This window comes from Rhinolophus hipposideros, assembly GCF_964194185.1.
Source record: "Rhinolophus hipposideros genome assembly, chromosome: 16".
Classification (NCBI taxonomy): Eukaryota; Metazoa; Chordata; class Mammalia; order Chiroptera; family Rhinolophidae; genus Rhinolophus; species Rhinolophus hipposideros.
This window is the reverse complement of record NC_138062.1, coordinates 47,531,708-47,551,310: the sequence shown is the minus strand read 5'-3', so window position 1 is coordinate 47,551,310 and position 19,603 is coordinate 47,531,708. Positions and strand designations below refer to the sequence as shown.

Below are 19,603 nucleotides of genomic sequence, written 5' to 3'. Positions count from 1 at the left end.
AGACAAGAAACACAGTCATTATCCATCGCACGCAGGGCAAACCCACATCCCCCGAGCCACCTGGGGGCAGCAGCTGAGGCCCAGGGGGTCTCATGCCCTCTTCCCCACCCCAAACCCTGGGGACTTGCCCTCCTGAGGATCTGGTTCCTCCTGCCTCAGACCTACTGGGCTTACCTGGGAGGCAGAAAGGGATGGTTGGGGCTCCTTGTCCGGCAGGGCAGGCCAGGCCTCCCCCCACTCCAGGTTGGGAATTTATCATCCTTAAGAGGGTCCAAACACCCACCCTCTATCTTTTCCTCCAAATGATTCTAATTCAGAGCCGGGGGGCTGGCTAGCAAACTACCATCCCAGTACATTCCTGGTAATAATAGCAATAATAACAACCACCATTTGTGAACTATTTATTTCCTGGTAGGTTCTGTGCTAAGCACTTCACATTGATTGTTCTTTCTTGTTAAAAGTTGCCATCTCCCTCCCTAGAATGTCAGCCCTATGAGGGCAGGCATTCTTGTGTATTTTGATTTGTTACTCTGTCTCCAGCACTAATAACAATGCCTGCCTGGCACATAGCAGGTGTTTAATGCATGCCTACTGAATGCATGAATGAATGTGAGGCTTCCAAGGATCCGATGGGGTTGGTTATGAAGATTATCTCCATATACAGGATGAGAAGATGTAACACCATGGTCCAAGGTCAAACAGCTTGTAGGAAGGGCTGTTTGACTATTGCAAGAGTCCTGATGTCCCTGAATTGGACCCTGTGCCCCATCTTCCTGTCCTCTCCTGCCTTGCAGCCAGAACAGGCTGTTGGGGTCCAGCTCTGTGGATCTCTTACTGGCAACTGGAGGTTTCAACCAACTTCCTCCACGTGGCCTAATGGGGTGGTGGTCCATTCCTTCCAACCTCTTGACTCAGAGGGACATTGGTTCAAGGCTGTCTTGAGCTCAGCTGGATATTTTGACTGCCAGCTGGAACTCAGTCCTCTTACAAACTTGGGACAAAGATGAGGTCTAGGCTCCAGCTCTCTGCCAGGGGACAGTGGCCAGGTGGGGGCACCTAATAGGGACAGCCCCCATGTGCGCAGGACCTCTCTAGAGGAAAGTGCCAGGGAGCGGATGGGTGGACGAGGGGACTTCTGGCTCACTGGAGCTGAAGGCAAATGGGTGTGGCCGGCATACCACTTGGGTGGGGGTGACGGGGGGGGGGGGTGCATCGGAGAATGGCCCCCTCTTCTATGTAGCTCCCTAGCCCTGCCCGTCTTCCACGATGGAAGAGCAGGCCAACTGATCCCTTTCTGCTGGGGGCTCAGATGGGGACACCCCAGGAGATACCAATGTGTTCTCAGGAGTCACCAGGCCTGGCTGTGAGACCTGGCTGTGAGGCCTGGCTGCAGGTCTTTCTACTTCCCTGAGCCTTAGGTTCCTCACCTGTGAAATGGGGCAACACTCCCTTTTCGGGTGCCACCCTACTCAAATCTATTCTCTGCTGTTCTCTGCCTATTCTGAGCAACCCCCTGGGTCCCTGGCCTTCTGGCTCTCTTTTGGCTGAGCTTGACCAATGGGAGGTGCTGGCAAGGGAGAGAGGGCAGGAGGAGACAAAGGCTGGGGTATTTCTCCCATGATGTTCTCTTCCTGCTTTGGCCCTTAGGGGTTCTGTTCTTCCATATCTATAGCTACCACCAGGCAGCCCATCCCCAATGCAGCACAGGATCCCTTCCCACTTCCGCAACAGGGCAGGTTACAGCTCCCCATGGTGGCTGGGTGCTCGGTACCTTCCCTTCCCCTCTGCGTGGTCTTTGCTTTCTAATCCCTTCAGTTGAACCCTCTGAGGGAATGCTTTTATATACTGAGTGCCCAACCTATACCACGAGCTAATCCATGTTAAATGCTTGGCACAGTGCCTGGTATACAGCGAGTACGCCATCCTCGTCCGTCATCATTATTTTTATTGCTGTTATTACGAGGTGGATACCGTTCCCCGGCTTTGGCTCTGACATACTCTGCCCTTTTGTTCTCCCCTGTGGGGAGCTCCTACCCGACCCCCAATCACCCGAGGGCTCTGAAGCCTGGGCCTACTGGCCAATGGCCAAGGAGTGGGTCGTGGACAGGAGCTCTGGGGCCCCGAGTCTTCCAGACAAGGCAGAAGGACAATGTGGCCTGTGGGGCCACTGCAGACAGGTCCAGAGACCCCCGTGTTGGGAACCCCAGGGTTGAAAGACAAGGGTGGATATCCTGGGGACCCTCCTAAGGCGCTGGGAATGGTGTCCCCTTGTTGGCCCAAGGGCCATGGCTACTCCTTCCCATGAACCAGAAGATGGTTAGTTTTGGCAGAATGGACTTGAAGCTGGTTCCCCCTGGAACCCCAAGACTGTGGAGTTTGGGGTGGGGCTCAGCCTTGGATCCTTCAAGAGTCTCAGTTCTCTCAATGCACTCATCCATACGGTTTATTCATAAACCAACAGCCATGATGCAGGGCATTTGCGCTACAGTTCTGGTTCTATGGCCATGGCTTTGGGCACCCCCGTCTTCCTGAAGCACTCTCCTGAGGGACCACCCTCACCCCTGGGGGCCCTGCTTTCTCCCTCTCTGCTAAAAACCAAGCTCTGGCCCAAGCCAGATGTGGCTGTTGGGACCTGTTGCTTCTAGATGACACCCCTACACCCCTCCCAGCCAGGAGCTGCCCAGAGAGAAGCCAGCGGGAAGCTTACCCCAAACTCAGTCACGAGGATGTCGGTAATGCTGCCCAGAACAGTCACAAAGTCGAAGATGTTCCAGGCATCGCGAAAATAATTCTAGAATGGGAATCCACAAGACAGAGATGCCAACACAGGGCTCCATGCCCGCCCCCATGGCTGGCCCGGGGCACAGCTGCTGATCAGCCCGAGTGCCTGGGACAGTCTTGGTCATTTCAATAGCAAAATGCTGCTGGATGGGCTGTTCTGAGCGCCCCCTCCCTGGGACCCCAGGCCTGCTCTTGCCTCATCTGGCTGCAGAGGGGTCCTCCAGGTCCCTCTTCAGCTCTGCTGGGGAAAAGACCCTTGGAAGGAAGGATTATCACCCATTTTACATGAGGTGATAAGCTCAGAAAGTGAAGCCACTCACCTGCCTGGTAGGTGAGCAGCATGGAGGTGAAAGGTCAGAATTTGAACTCAGGCCCAGGTGAGTCCAGAATCTATGCTCAGGGCCCCACTGAATCAGGACTGTGGTCATAGCACACTCTCGAAGAGAGCAGCCTCTGGGTTCACATGCCAGCTTTGCTAACGTCCAGTTGTGCTGCTGTGGACCAGTGACTTAACCTCTCTGGGCCTCCACTTCCTAATCTGGAGAAGGGGGACAGTAACAAGGGTGCAGAGGCCTTCTGGGCACATGCCAGGCTGCTCATCCTAGCCCCTCGTAGTTAGATGGGGCCATGTATCTAGTTCCAGCCAATGGGCTGTGAGCAGAGGCAATGTGAGTCACTTCCTGGCCAAAGCAGGACTCGTCAGAACTCTCTTCTCCCTGGTAACCTGAAATGTTCGACATAAGCCTGGATCCCTGAGTGACTACAAGCAAAGAGTCCTTCTGCTGAGTGTCAAAAAAGACCTTTGTTGATTGAAGGGACTGAGATGTGGGAGTTATTTGTTACCACAGCTTAACTTGACATGTCCTGGCTGGCCGGGTGGGGGCTCAACTGGGACACACAGGTACAGCGCATTGCTGTTAAATACTACAATATTGACATGGTTTGAGCCCACACTGAGCAGTACCCCTGCTGGGATCTAAGGGTCTGGCTCCAACAGATAGCTTCCCGGCCCAAGGCTCAGTGGGACCGTCTTCCCAGTATCCTCACAAAACAGAGACCAGGTCAGGGCTCAGGCCCCATTCTGGGTGCTCAGCTCCTCCCCTGAGCATGTGACCCTGCGGCAGACCCTCTGTCTCACGGAGAAGGACCTAGACTTTGGAGCTCTACTTGCCAGGTTCAAATTCTTCAGCTTGATGAGTTAAACGTCCTTAGAGTTGGACTGCGTGGGCCTTGGCGCCCTCTTCTGGAAGATCGGGGTATAACAGCAATCAGATAATGAATGTGGTATACAGTAGGTGCGCAATAGATGGAAGTTGCTGTCTTACAATTGTCTAAAAGCAATACTTTGGGTATTTTAGCAGGTGCTGCTGGGGCCCTGTCCACATCCCCTCAAACTTTGACTGCACATCTTTGTTACTCTACCCAGGGGCTTTCTTGGACTGCATATTTACTGGGGAATTAACAGCTCCCCTGGGAGCAGCCCCTGACTATGGCTGATGGGCATTAAAGGATAAATACCCCAGCTCCCTCCCCTGTGGGTGGGATGATGAGGCTGTAAGTGCTCTCTGCTGCTGCCCGGAGGTCCCCAGCAGAACTGCGCTCAGTTGTCCACAGTGGGAAATGCTTGTTAGTGTACCCTGTACTGGCTACCTTCCTGCCCCTGCCTCCTTCCCCATCTTCCCTGCAGTGTTTCCTGGGGTCACCTCTCAGATAAATTCCTCAGATAAATTCAATCCTTTTCTCAGGCTCTGCTTCTGGGGGAGCCCAAATGAAGACAACTTCCTAGGTGTCTGGTCACAGGCCTCAAACCCCTGGATGAGAAGGCTCCCCTCAATGGCCTAAATTGCACGTGGGGAACTTGGAGCTTCATCAAAAACTGAAGGGGGAAGCTCTGTGCAGGTCCTTGCGGGCTTCCCAGGGGCAGGGGAGATACAGTCCCAGCGCCCAGTAGAAAATCACTTCACCACCAGAAGATGCCCTGGGAATGAAAATTCGCCCAACACGGTTGCATTGCACAGGAACAAAGAGGCCAAGCGCCTTGCTTTTGACCATACAGCTAGAAAGGGGCTGAGGCAAGATTCGCACCCATGTATGGGTGCCAGAGCCCAGGCTCTTCCCCATATACATTCTGGGACCCGTCCTGGCAGCCTCCCCAGGACTGGAATGCTGCGTTGGTGCCACTGTCCTGGCTGCAGCATGCCTCCCTGCCTGGCTGGTGCTCAGTGCAGGGCCTGATAGCCTGGGCTGTACCTTGGACTCCCCTGGGGATGTTCATTCAAAGTACAAATTCAGGGGACCCTCCCTGACCAAGTGAATCAGAACCTCCAAGGAGGTCTGGGGCATGATTCAGTTTTAAGAAATCTCCCCAAGTACTTCTGATAGATAGCGGAGCTGGGAGCCACTGCTTTGGAGAAAGAGTAATGAGCTTTGTTGTAACCCTTCCTAGCATTTATTGAGCACTCACTGTATCCACACTTTACCCTCAGTCTCCAGACACACACTATTTGCGTTTAGGGTTTGCAAGAGCTCTTCTGAGAGAGAGGCAGAGGATGGGCCCTTCTTATGATGGAGAGAGAGGTGAGGTGACAGAGACTGGATGTGATGTGAATTGAAGTCTCTCTGATGTTAAAGCTGATGATCTTTACCACCTTGGAAAGCCAAGGTTTGAACCTAGGCTCCCATCCTGAGTCCCTGGCTGAGACCCTGCATTGTAGGTCAGAGAAACAGGCTAAGTGGGTGGTGAGAGGGAAGATACCCTGTTTCAAGTCTCACCTTGTCCATTCACTGGGGACCTTCTTGAAGTCACTCCAAGTCACAAGCCATTAAGCTCAGACCTTCACTTTTTTTTTTCATTTGATACTATCTGGGAAGACCTTCTGAGAGTAAGCTTTGTAAATGCATAAAATAAAATGCAAGGATAATAAATAAAATGCATAAAATAAAATAAATAAAATTGCAAGGACTCCTGTTTGATTGAAATATGATCAAAGTATTGTGTTTTCTTAAGGAGGGCACAGCTCACAGTGGCCCATGTGGGGATGGAACCAGCAATCCTGGTGCTATCAGCACCCTGCTCTAACCAACTGAGTTAACCGGCCACCCCCAAAGTATTTTTTTAAAATGGTGATCAAATGATGAACGCACTTCTTCAGGTACATATTAAATGAGTTCTAGCTGTAGGTTTAATAACCACCAGCATTTGGAAGCACTGGTGAGTGCAAAGTAAATTTTGAGAGGTATCTACAACGTCTATAACGCACTAAGAAAATATCTGATTTTTATCGATGACACAGATCATATTGGTAATATTGCAGAAGTTTTTTGTTTGCCTTCAAGATGGAAGGAAATGCTAAAGTCCAGTTAGCACTTGGTGAAAAATAGACATGCAATTTTTTCACATCTAATAGTACAGAACCTTCCACCCCCCACAGATCTTTGGGGGTCAGTGGGCCTCAGGTTAAGACCATGTGCATTAGTGGAAGGCGACATCAAGTGAGTGGGTCATGAGCTGCATTAAAAAAAAAAAAGGAAATGGAATCGAGTAGAATAGACAATCGTGTGCCGGGTACGCTTAAGGGTCAATACTGACTTTGTGAACATTTCATTTGGTTGTCTATACGCACATCTGTGTGCTGGGCTCCACTTTAAAATGTATTTCTCACTGTGGGTTGTGGTTAGAACAGTTTGAATGCCATGGACTTGGCCTGCCTGGATCTCAGTTTCCTTATCTCTAAAACGAATGACAGTTACTCCTACGCATTGGGTCATTTTGAGGAACAAGTGAATAAATACATGCCTTGCACACAGTAACCATTAATACGTGCCGGGTATCACTGGTGTTACTTAGCAAGCATAAGCCTAAGAGTCTGTGGGTGTTGGAGAGATGCTCAAGCCACCACTGAGGTTGGGGGGTTTAGGGGTAGGTTGGGAGAAGACCACCACCCAACACCCAGTACTGCTCTGCGCTTCCTCCCAACCCACGGCTCTCGCCCCTAAGGCTGTACTTACCAGAATCCCAAAAGCCATGACTTTCAGCAGACATTCCAGAGAGAAGAGGGAGGTGAATACGATGTTGAATACCCTCAGAGCATTTTCATAAGCAAGCGAGGCCCCATAGAACTAGAGTAGGAAGGAGGGAGGGGGGTGGTGTCAGTGGATGGCAGGGACGGAGGAGGTGGCTTTGTGGCTATCCTATTCCGGAGCAGGCAGGACTCACACTTGGTGTCCCTTTTGACTCCTAGGGAGCTGACCCGCGCTCCCGGCAAGCTCTTTACATCAAAACAAGAACTCCTTTCTTGAATCCTGTCTGAGCGTCTCAGATCCTGGACAGCATGGCGGATGGGGCTCGTGGGGCAGGCCACCGCATCCTCTCTGCAGTCCTTCCTTTGGGTTTCCAGACCTCTTTCTTTTCATTCCTACTTGTATACTTCCAGGAGGCCACTCCCCAGACCAAGATTTATATTTCCAGCAATTCAAAGACTTTCCTTCCACCTCTTCCCAGTTCATCACCTGCCGCAGGGGTAACCACTATTCTCACTCATTATAAAATATTCTTGCCAAACTATTTTACCAGACTCAAACCTTTAACCTCACTACCAGGTTATAGGAAATAGGGCAGATGGAGGAAGAAGTTACAGGACCCCAAGGAAACCAATGTACCCCGAGCTGAAACTGTTTTCATTCAGCTCGTCTGGTTTCCTCCAAAAGTCAAGAGTGTGAAAAAAGAAAAAAACGGTATGGATGGGCAGGACAGAGATTTAAAAGGCAAAAACTGGAGGCCACGTGTAGCCATCTAGATCTTGGCTCAGAAAACAACGTTCTGTAAAAGATATTTTGGAGACAATTCAATATGGATCTTAGAGAATTATTACTCATCTTGACAAGCATAAAAATATGTAGGAAAATGTTCTTCTTTTTAAGAAATGCATATGGAAAAATTTAAGGGCGAACTAGTGTGGTGTCTATCATTTAAAATACTTTAAAAAACATAGATGAAGTGTCCACAATAGGCAAATCCATAGAGACAGGAAGCAGATTGGTGGTTTCCAGGGGCTGGGGGAAGAGGGACGGGGAGCGACTGCTCATGGAGGCAGAACTTCCTTTTGGGGTGATGGAAATGTTTTGGAAATAGACAGAGGTGATGGATGTACAACATGGTGAATGTACTAAATGCCACTGAATTGAACACTTGGAAATGGTATATTTTATGTTATGTGAATTTCACCTCGATAAAAAATATGAGAAAAAAGACAGACGAAGGTAACGTAGCAAAGTGTTTCAGATGGGTAATGCTGGGTGATGGCGATCGGGTGTTCATGAGAGCCTGAATACTCAGGGTGTGGTCCAGGGATGCCGGTTGGAAGTGCAGAGTCCCAGTCCCGCCCTGGAACTGCTGAACCAGCACCTGAATTTAACAAGATGCCCAAGTAGTTCGTGAGCATCTTACAGTATGAGAAGCACAGCACTCTACTATCTGTCTTTCTTCTGTTTGTTTGAAACTGTTCGGCACCATAAGGAAAAGATAAAAGAATTTGCTTATGAGAAGAGTTTTTGAGCAAAAATAGGCACTGCTTTTTTGCCAATTCAAAAATTTGCAGCTAAATTTATTGAGTGCTTTTGAAGTGTCGAGAAACGTGCTAACGTCTGCATGAACTTTCTCATTCAATCCTCTTCGTCCACCAGGGCGGTGGAAGGTGCTATTATTAACATTCCCACTTTATTGACAGGGAAACTGAGGCCCTGAAAAGTCATGGGTCACTGTGCAAGGGGAAACAATGAGTTAAATGGCAAAGCTGGACTTGCCTCCGGGCTTTTGGTCTCCAAAGCACAGGGTGAAAGAAAGGTTGTGACTTTTCACTCTCAAGAGGTTCTATCACCCTGAGGGTGTCAAGGTCCTTACCTGCCCCTTCTTCCTCATGTCACTCATCAAACATTTATCAAGGGCTTCGTTTCCTCTGAGCCAGGTCCTTGCTGAACCCCAGGAATTCAGGGGTGACTAAGACTTGTCTGGCTCAGAGCTCACAGGCTGGTGGGGGAGGCTGTCGGGCAACTCACACTGTTACTAGGGCATGGGAGGTAACTGTAGGATGCTTGCAAAGATGGGCACCTGGTACAGTCCTGGGAGATCAGGGAAGGCTTCCTGGAGGAAGAGCTGTGCAGGTGCTGTTGGAAGAAGCTGGCCAGGCAGACTGGTGGGAATTGTGTCAGGCAGGGGGAATAGCTGGAGCAAAGGCTGGGTAGTGACATAGTGTGGTCTGTCCGGGAAGACCCCCAGCAGATGGTTCCATTTTGCGGGGGGAGGGCAGTTGTGAAGGGCAGGGACGCGGCAGGGTGCAGCAGGGCTGGGGGCTCACCTTCATCATGAGCACGATGGTATTGAGGGCGATCATGGCCATGATGGTGTACTCGAAAGGCGGCGACACCACGAACTGCCACATGCGGTACTGGAAGCTCTGCTTGTTCTGGGGCATGTGTCGGGTCAGAGGTTTGGCGCTGATGGCGAAGTCGATGCAGGCCCTCTGCGGGAGACAGGCCAGTGGCGTGAGGCCCAGAGGAGGACGGCGCTGGATAGTGAGTACCCTCCCTCTAGGTCAGCACATCTGTTTGCATTTCTGCTTCTCCTTCCCCCAGCCAGGATTCCTGGACTTTCCTCACCAGAATGGAGTTCTCCCAACAGCTATGGCTCCTTGAGAAGTCATCGTCTGCCAGAACTTGCGCTGACATGTCTCCCATTATCTCATGGAATCCCCTTAGCAAACATGGGAAGTGGGTACAATCAACGGCCCCACTTTGCAGATGAGAAAAAGAGGCTCAGAGAAGTTAAGCCACTTATCTGAGGTGGCCAAGTGGGCCAAACCTGAATTTAAACCAAAGTTTGACTTTGAAGCCTAACCATTCTTGCCTACTGATCACTTTGCTTCTCCTTCTCTTTCTCTTGGAGGGAGGGAAAGAGGGAGGAATCATGATTATGATGTCTCAGGGGCCAACAGAGTAGAGGAAGGATACATGCTAGGTTCTCCACCTAGCTTGGATGAAGCTAGAAGGACAAAGGATCATTCTATATGCTCTGGCGCACTGGATTTTCATTCATAAATATTCACTACCCCTCCTTGAGGGGTATTCTACTTCCCCACCCCATTGATATCACACATGGATGTGTGACTTGCTCTGGTTAGTGATATGTGAGCAGTTGTGACCTGTGTCACTTCTGGGCACAAGCCTCAAGAGTTGAACCATGCTTTGACATATGTACTCTCTTTTTTAACTTTAGTGTCAGAGAGGGAACCAGGATAATGATGACGTAGGGCAGAACCACTTAGACATGCCAGGAGAGCAAGAAATCATCCTCTTTGTGGTTATCTAGCATTGAGATTCTGGGGCTGTTTGTCACTGCAGCATAATCTAGAACCTAGTCTAAACTGACTGATACATACACCTTCTGTCTGATGCATTTTCCTCTGGAAACCAGCCCTGTAGACTGGATTCTGCTTGGACAATGCTGCTGTTCCTTCCCCATATCTCCAGAAGCTGGTTTCTTTGAGTGTGTGTGTGGGGGAAGTTGAGCTGGAGGGTGTCTGTTTTTAAATAGGGATGCAACCAGGAAATGGCACCTCATTTTTCTCCAGGCTGTATTCCTCCATCATCTTGTCCCCCTGCTCCTGGAAGGTGATGATGATCAAGGCCACAAAAATATTGACGAAGAAGAAGGGGAACACGACAAAGTAGACGACATAGAAGATGGACATCTCCATGCGGTACCCAGGGCTGGGACCCTGATTCTCGAAGGTGGCATCCACTGAGTGCTTTAGGACCCTGTGAGGACAGAGGTGGAGAGAGGGGGCAAGTGGGACAAGGGAATAGGAATAGAGGGAAATAGTAAGAGGAAATGGACAAGAAATGAAAGTAATCACAGTTTTCTGACTTCAGATACCGTGGTTACTTTATGAAGTCTTAAAACTTCCCACCTCCTTGTCTGTGGGGAATATTGACAACAATGTCAGTTACTGTTACCGCCTGTATTGAGACACTGTTATGTGCTAGAAATGATGTTCAATGTTTTATTTATTTTCTCAGCAACTCTCTCAGCGAGGTTCTTACTGGCTCCATTTTGCACACAAGGAAACTGAGATTCAGCAATCTAAAGTGACTTGCTGAAGATCACCCACTCAGATGTGGCTGAGTTGGGATTTGAAACCATGTTTGTGTTAGTGGATGGGCGCGAGTAGGGGGTCATGGAAGCAGGTGTGTGTGTGTGTGTGGTGGGGGTTATTTAAGCACCGCTGTTGGTGGGAGCTGAGGAAGTGCAATGGAGATGCACATAAGAGTGTATATGTGCATAGCTGCTCTGTATAATTGCACAGGTTGTGCACTGCTCAAGGGCTCTGTGTCAAAGGGGTGCCATTCATACTGTAGAGATGATAGATTTATGTATTCGTGGTGACAAGTTTTTGGCAGGTGGCCAGAAAGTGCCTTATTTGAGCAAAATCATTAAGTATATTGTAATGATTTTCTGACAGATGGAAGTGAAGTCTGTTGAGGAAGGGTTATCTTTTTTGTTTGTTTTTTAACTTATTTCTTTTTTTAAAGTCATAGTTGACATTCAGTAATATTTTATATTAGTTTCAGGTATACTAGGAAAGGGTATCTTTAACAAATTCACTCAAAGGTGACTTCTGGTTTAGCATGGGCTCCGTGTGTAGGTACTGAGTGTATGCGTGGGAGAGTAGAAAAGTGTGGGTTGGTGTGTTTGCTGAGAGGAGGAAGGGCTGAGGATGCTGAGGGTACATGCTAGGATCTACTCAGCCTTCAACTTGGCATTTCCAAGACCTCTGGGGGAAGAACCTGGACTAAGGAAAGGAGAATGAGGCACTTGCCATGGGCAAAATTTAAGGGGGCGCCAACATCCTCCATAACCAAGATAAATAGTATTTTCCTTCAATGTTTTAATAAATCAAAATAAGTGCCCCCAAAGCCTATGATGAACAAAATATCAAAATTTTAAATAAAGACAGGGTCCGCCTCTGCAATTGCACGGTTCAGCCTCGCCTGTCTCACCCCAGCCCTGGCCCTCTCCGGGAGAGAAACGAACCCATAGTCAAATGGACTTGGACAATGCCACGTCCACACGCGTGTCTTGGAGATTTGTGTTCTCCAGCAAAGAAAGAGTTAAGAGGATGTGACTGTCTGTATACACAGAGCCTTTCTGTATACTAGGAACAGTGTCCCTTCTGGGTGGTTCTGGGGGACACAGGCCTGTACACTCAGGGCTCGGCGAACCGAGTGACCGCTGGATTTCTGCCCCTACAAACCCGACTACACATGGAGGTTGCTGTCCTGGTGACAGCCCCTTGGGCATTTAGCAGGATCCCCAACTTGGGCAGCCAGGAGCAAACTGTCCCTTTGCAGACCTTTCTCAACACTAGGCTCTCAGACCCTTTCCTCTCCTGCTCCCTGAGGCCCCTGAGCTCCTCCTACGGGGCCTTCTCGTTAGGCCACTTACTGTGGCCAGCCTTCTCCCGTGGACACAGTGAAGAGGGTCAGCAGAGCCCACAGAACGTTGTCGTAATGGAATTCATACTTCTTCCACTCTCGGTCTCGTGCCTTCACCTCATTCTTCTCATAGAGGAGGTACTTGCCACTGCCACAGAAAATGGGGACCATTAGTAAGAGGAGGAAGGGGGCTCTGGACATTTGTCTTTGGCCACTGGAGACAGGAGGAGGAAGAGGGGCCCATCAGCCCACGCTGCCTCTCCCTCAGCCCGGGAAGCAGTGACACCCCTATTTCTCCCTGGAGGATGTGTGCATGCACTTGGAGACAAACCCACAGATGACGCCATGACCCTGCCACCAGTGGAAGAGCCGACTCAGTTTAGACCTCTCTTCCAACTTGAAAGCTTCTAGACTTGAGGGGGCAGTTTCAGACTCGGGGGGTTAAGAACAGGGATAGATACAGACACATTTCTGGGTACATCAGGCCACTGGGGGCAGCGGCTGCTCCTTTTCAGGGCAAGAAACAAGGCTGAGCTCCAGATTCCTAGCCAAATGCTTGGGATCCTTCCAATTCTAGGGAACAGCCACCAAAATAACAACGGTGGCTGTTTGCCATAACAGGACCAATAACATTTACTGAGTGCTTGGTTAAGTTAAAGGCTCAGCACTTTCCTGAGCTGAGCTCTGAGCTTTCCATTGTGAAGATGACCCAAAGATGGGGGGATTTCAGGTCCATAATCCCTTATCCACAATTTGAAAATCCAGAAAGTTCTGAAAACCAAACACTTTTTCCCTAACTCAGGGATGGGCAAATCATGGCCTGTAGACCAAATCTGGACTGGTTTTTGTATGGCTCACAAACTGAGAATGTTTTCTTTTCTTTAAAAATAAATTTGTTTTAATGCTTTTTGAAAACAAATCATTCATGACAAGTAAAAATTATACAAAATTCAAATTTTAGTTTCCAGAAATAAAGTTTTATCAGCATACGGCCATGCTCATTTGTTTACCTGTTGTCTCTGGCTGCTTTTGAACTATGAAGGCAGCACTGAGTAGTCAAAACAGGTACTATATGACCTATACAGCCAATACTATTTACTATCTGGCCCTTGGCAAGGTTTGCCCATCTCTGATCTAATTTGTCTGGTAACAAAACTTGACCCAATTGGATGTGAGGCTTTTTTTTTTTTTGATGATGTGAGGCTTTTGATACTTGTTATTTATCCCATTTGGTGCAAATGTAATAGTTATATATGTTTCCTGGCAGAAATATTGTGTTTGATGGCACGGCTGCCTTGGCTCCAGCTGAAGGTGTTATGTCCTATATGAAACATGCACTATACTACCTTTCTGAAATCTCAAACTATTCTGATTTTGAAACACATCTGCCTATAAAGGTTTCAAATCAGGGAACGTGGAAGTGTACTAATATCCCCCACTTGACAAAGCTGGTGACTGAAAAGTTAAGCAACTAGTTTATGGCTCATCCCAAAGTGGTGGGCAGCGACTGAAGGTACAAAACTGTTTTTCCTTCTACTCCAGATCCAAGCTGGTTGCATCTGTGTCACTCCCCATGCTCAGCACGGCGATGTCCAAGCCCCAGAGCCTGGTGCTTCTGCCATGCCCCACCCACCTGCCCCAGTGGGGACGCCTAGGGGAGTGGAGACCTACCGACAGTCTTTTTCAAACTCCTTGGACTCATCGGTGCAGTGGAAGAACTTCCCCTTGAAGAGCTGCACGGCCACCACGGCGAAGATGAACATGAAGAGCATGTACACAATAAGGATGTTGAAAACGTTCTTGAGCGAGTTCACCACACAGTCAAACACGGCCTAGTGGGTGGGTGGAGAGAGGGCGTGAGGGGCCGGGAGCCGGCTGGCCTTCGCCTCTAGCAGCCCCGAGTACCGAAGTGTGGCCACTATCGCACAATTCTGAGACGTACGTGCCGGGGCTGGGCCTGATCCTGAGCTCCTATGCACCTAAAACGTCCAATCTCACCCCCTGGGAAGTAGAACCACTTCTTTGAGCCTGTCCAAGTTCAGTGCAAGGGGAAAGGTCCTCAATAGAGGTCATTTCCTGTTAATTTTGTGTCCCTGCCTCACACCACACGGTTTGCCATCATCTGCAGTTCTGGTCTCCTCCCTTTTGTCCACTGAGCAGTAGGGGGCGCTCTAGATTTGAAAGATGACCACGTGCCGAGGAGATTGTGCCCTGGGCAGGAAGGAATCCTTCTGTCCACCACCAGAGAAGGGGATCCTGGTCCAGAATGTCCCCTACCCGTTCTCCTTCTAGTGGATCCTAACCATAAGTGGGCATCAAGGATCATCGAACTGGCCGGAATTATGGGCTAGCTTTGCCAACCTTCCCCAGGAGGACAGAGTGCACAGCTTTCATGGGGCTTTCGAAGGGGGCTGTGACCCAGAAAATGGTGAAGAACTGTTGAACCTAATACTGCTGGAATTCCATGTATTTCAATGCAAGCCAGCTTTCACATTCAAAGGACAGCCACATCTCGACTCTTTACACATTCATCAACATATTGGTATTCATATCAATATTTCCAAAATCATGGAGGGGAGGGCACACCGGGGTGATATCTTACGTCTTATAGAAGACTAACACTAAGCAGCATTGAATCTCATGGTAACAAAGTTATTCCTGCTCCAATTTTCTTTGGATCCTTTTGAGTGAAGGCCAGAGTCTTCCTTAGTTGATACTATGTTAACACCGAACATTGATACTTTTCCTTTTAACCAAGAAAGCGCAGCATCCACTGCTCAAAGCCTTTGTCAGGCAACTGTATTTGGCTAGATTTCAATCTTTTTTTTTTTTTTTTTTTTAAAGAACAGATATTTAGTTCCATCTTCTGTTAACAGTGGGTGCTGGTTTTCCAACTTGAGAAACTGGATATAGCATTTCCTTTTAAAATACAGCCATTTAAGTAAAAAAAAAAAACACCACAAAGTGACTTGATTTAAAGAAACATTAAGAGATAATGCAGGTGGCCCTCAGGTGGAGTGTGAATTGAAAAGATGTACTTGAATGACTAGGTTTCATTTTGTTTCTTTCTTCCTTTTTTGGGGGGTGGGGGATGATAAGCTTTTGAGAAATGTTAGTTTGTATCTTTGAACAGGAAATATTGGAGCCTAGAACAGGTAGATGACAAGTTAAAGGTTATATGGGAAGAAACCTAGTGTCCCGCTTTCCAGATTAGGGTTATGTCCAGTTTCATCCACATGATGACTTCATGTGAATTAGGAAAAGGGATTCCAATCTTGGAGGAGACATTTCATCTAACAGAAAATTGTCATCTATAGATTTTGTTAGATCCACTTTACTGCCATCTGCTGGAAAATTGTAAAAATATATCCATACGCAATAGCTGCAATGTTATCAGCACCCCTTTCAATGTAGTATCCTTGAGCAGTGTGCAACCTGCTCAACTGTACATGGCAACCCCAACTGGCCCCCCACATGCCCCAATCTCACCTTGAGCTTTGGCAACCGCTTGATGGTTTTAAGAGGTCGTAGCACCCGGAGGACCCGGAGGGATTTGATCGTGTTGATGTCCTTTCCTTTGCTATTGCCACTGTTGAGGGATGTTAGGGTGGGGACAAGGGAAGAGAGGGAGCAGAGGTCAGGCTGGGTGGTGGGTGGCGCACGGCTCCACATGACCCCACTCTCCCAGGCCTAGGTATCTGGGGTGAGCCTGGCACAGTCCTGCCCTTGCTGGGGAAGAGCGGCCCAGTTCACCGCTATGTCTGAGCTTGGGAGCCAGTGAGCAGATGACTTTTGTGGTTCTGGTGTGAGGGCTTGAGGTCCCTCCACCATCTCACTGGGCCTGAATAGCTGCCTGTGGTAGCCCTCAGACTCAGCACAGGGGAGCTTGGCTGCCCTCTGTGCTCTTTCCTTGGAGGTGTTCTTGGCGGACTCTTAGAAAACAAGATTTTTTTCACCCTTCCAACAGGATTCAAGAAATGCTTAAGGCAGCCCTTAAACCAAGACCTCACCCCCGTATTCCCTGAGCCCCCAGGAGTGGGAAGAACCAGAACATTAGGTGATAATGTTGAACCACTGCCTTCTCCTTCCAGAGGCTCTTTGCTCATCTTTGACAGACAGCTGCATAGAGGCTCAGCCCAGAGTCCACTGGGTGTGAGATTTTAGCAATGCAGACCCTGGGGATGCCATGACACCCTCAGCCAACCATGATTTAGGTCCTCTAAGAGGAGGGCATTGGGTGTGGCCACCAAAGGCTTGTGAATGGTACTCACCACCCAGCTAGTTGCCCAAGGCAGAAACCCGAGTCATGTTCACTTGCTTGAGCCCCCCCCCCCAGCGGGTTTCTCTCCTAAACATCCCCACCATCTGTCCCTGGCCGCCATCTTAGGTTCCCCATTTCCCAACTTTTCCGCCACCCGTCTCTCCTTCCAACTTTTCTGCACTCAGTGGTCAAAGTCAACCACTGGGGGACCACGTCTCTCTCCTGCTCAGAATCCTCTGACACACGGGAATTCCTAGACATATAAACTTCTTACACCTCATTCAAAGCTCTTTGAAATCTAGCTCAACTTACCTTAATATTTGCATTCCCATCTATTGCTACACACCCCAAACCTCAGCCACACTCTTGCCTCTGTGTTTGCACATATTGTTTGTGCCGCTAGTAACACCCTCCCTGCTCTTCTCCATTCACAGGACTATGCAGTCCTGAAAGTCAAGTTAAATGCTCCTTCATCCAACAGCCTCCCCTGCCTGCCTCTGAGTTCTGCTGGACCCTAATGCTATTTCAGAATCATCTTTCTTTGTCTTTGCTTCTGAACTTAGACAGAAAACTCCTCAAAGGCTTAAACTGTGGTTTATTCCTTTATGTGTTCATTCTCCCTTTAATCTTGGTTCTTGGACCAGCACCCAGCATATACCTGGCATGTGGTCACATGTGAATGGATCCAGATTAGAGTTCTTTGGGGGTGGGGGGGTGTCTCCTAGCAATCATCTTTATATTATAATTACCTCCTGGATCATGGATAGAGCTTTCCCAGAGACTCCTCCCACCACAGTCTGGATGTCTAGGTGCAAAAACATCCTTTTTCATACCATTTGCTCTTTTAGGGTTCCCTTCTCTCATTTTTTCAGGGAATAAAGAGGAGAACTGGACGTTAGCCAGCCAGGCACAGCTATGCTTCGGACTCAGTAGCCTGAACGTGTGTTTTCCCTTTTAAACCAAAGTCATCATTATTATCTCAAGGCTGTGCCCCCAAAGTGTGAGACACACCTCAAGGGACTCATTGAGATCATCTGGGGCAGAAAAGGGACACAATTAAATAATTGGATCATGTAGGGAGACAATTATTTCTTCTACAAGTATCTTTTAGGCCTTCCACTTTGGTCAGAAAGAAAGTCTCCGGTTTGTGCTACTAAGTCCCAAACACTAATTCTTCTTTTAATAGAGAATGCAGCTTGAACGCAACAACCAGCAGGGCAACTGTTTCATTCCCCTTTGCAATCGTGGTTCTGTCTGAGGTTAACAATACTGGTTGTAAACGGAAGATACAATTTCTTAGCAAAATTAAAATGAAATTTAGATTATGTGCTGGAGGGGAAAATGTCAAGCAAATAGACTTCCAGGTTGCATGTGAGACTGGCTAAAATCTTGATGTGCTGAACAGCTGACATTTGGGAACATGCTTCCCGGGGACATCCACTCATCTGAAAATGACTCCATGGCCGATGTGGGGGTCTCTCTTCCAGGAGGCACTCTGTCCCCTGGAGACGCTGAGAAACAGTCCTGTTTCCTGAGGCACTGAGGAGAGTGCTCCTGGCAGTTTGGCCCCTGAGCATGCAGGAGTAACTTGATCAATGTGCTCTCAGAAAACAAGCAGATTTTGGAACCACTTTGCCAAGAGTGTAGACACTGCTGGGAGGGGAGTGGTTGATTTCTCCTCTCAGAGCCCAAGTCTCAGCTGCTTGGACGGTTCACCCTTCTCCCATCTGGGAGGTGGACACTTTGATTCCTCTGGTAACTAGTTAACCATCCACGTCAACCGCCATATTCAAATCAGGCCCTGGGGAGGCCCCCCACCCACTTTCTGTTCTCCACCAAGAAGTGGGCTAGCAGTGGTCATGGTGGGAGGCAGTGGCCAAGAACCTTCAGGGTCCCTCCTCCCTTGGGGGCAGGCTGAGGGGGGCTCTGGTCACTGCAAGCGACAGGACGTCAGCAAGGACACAAGGTCACGGAAACAGGCCCAGAATCAACACGGCTGCACCAGGGCACGGAGAACGAGAGACAAACGAGCGAGAGAGAGAGAGAGAGAGAGAGAGAGACAGAGAGAGAGAGACAGAGAGAGAGAGAGAGAGAGACAGAGAGAGAGAGACAGAGAGAGAGAGAGAGAGAGAGAGAGAGAGAGAGAGAGAGAGAGAGACTTTACCGTGTGCTGCTCCTGGTGAGGTGGCGTCGGAGGGAGAGACAGATCGTAAGCGGCCTCAGAAGAAAGAACACAGAACACGCACATACACACACGCACACTTGAGCACCCCCCTGCCTTGCCCAGGCACCAGGAGGGGCAGCCTCAAGCTTGTGGCTCTGGCTTATGTCCATCCTTTCATCTGGAAGTCCCCCGCTCAGTCCCCTGCCCTTGGTAGGCCCCTGGCACTGCCCGACAGCACCAAGAAAGCTAAATTTCCAAGTAGCAGGACAGCCAGAAGGTTATCAATGACCAAAGGCGAAATTGCAACTGAAAGTCACTGCCAAGAGCTGGAGAAACCCCTTTTCTCCAGGGGTTCTGGTGCTGGAAGGTTTTAGGAATGCTTTGAACGTTGTGAGCTTTGGAGCTGGGGACCTGGGTTTGAATCTCAGCTCTGCCCCTAATTCTTATCCTCATCTGTAAAAAAGGCCTTTGGGACTCGGATGTTCAATGAACAGTAGCAATAGCCTTGGCTTTATGCCCTAAGTTATGAAGGAGGGGTCAGCAAAGAGTTCCCACCTGGGATAAAATTAAGGGGCAACTCTCAAGAGTCCTCTGAGAAAATGTGGGCCTGGAGAAATCTCTTGGCATCATGACAACCCTCCAATCATGAATGGAAATCAAGGTGAGAAAAATTTGACTGCCGGGAGAATGGTGGGAGCACCACCGCCATGTAGGTCCCGACAGAATTTTCCATCCATCATTCCTTTTGAAGTTAGTGCTATTTTCAAAAATACAGAATGATTTAAAAGTCTACAATTGCTCCCATGGGTTTTCCCTCCCTACTACCTTTTTTGCTTTAGTTTAGTGGTTCTCAAAGCTCTAAGTATCTAGGAATCACAGCATACACAGAATTGTGTAGATTTCCCTTT

At 48.9% G+C, this 19,603-nt stretch overlaps 1 protein-coding gene across 2 annotated transcripts in view; it reads right to left on the bottom strand.

The window, feature by feature from the left end:
* CACNA1A (calcium voltage-gated channel subunit alpha1 A) overlaps positions 1-19,603 on the bottom strand; it is a 208,120-nt gene that overhangs the window by 29,051 nt on the left and 159,466 nt on the right. For both annotated transcript variants that reach the window (XM_081075591.1, XM_081075590.1), the window contains 7 exons: positions 15,760-15,859; positions 13,942-14,102; positions 12,281-12,418; positions 10,392-10,593; positions 9,135-9,299; positions 6,790-6,900; positions 2,708-2,791 (listed from right to left, as the gene is read on the bottom strand). In XM_081075591.1, coding sequence (XP_080931717.1) covers positions 2,708-2,791; positions 6,790-6,900; positions 9,135-9,299; positions 10,392-10,593; positions 12,281-12,418; positions 13,942-14,102; positions 15,760-15,859 — 961 coding nt within the window. The remainder of the gene's footprint in view (positions 1-2,707; positions 2,792-6,789; positions 6,901-9,134; positions 9,300-10,391; positions 10,594-12,280; positions 12,419-13,941; positions 14,103-15,759; positions 15,860-19,603) is intronic.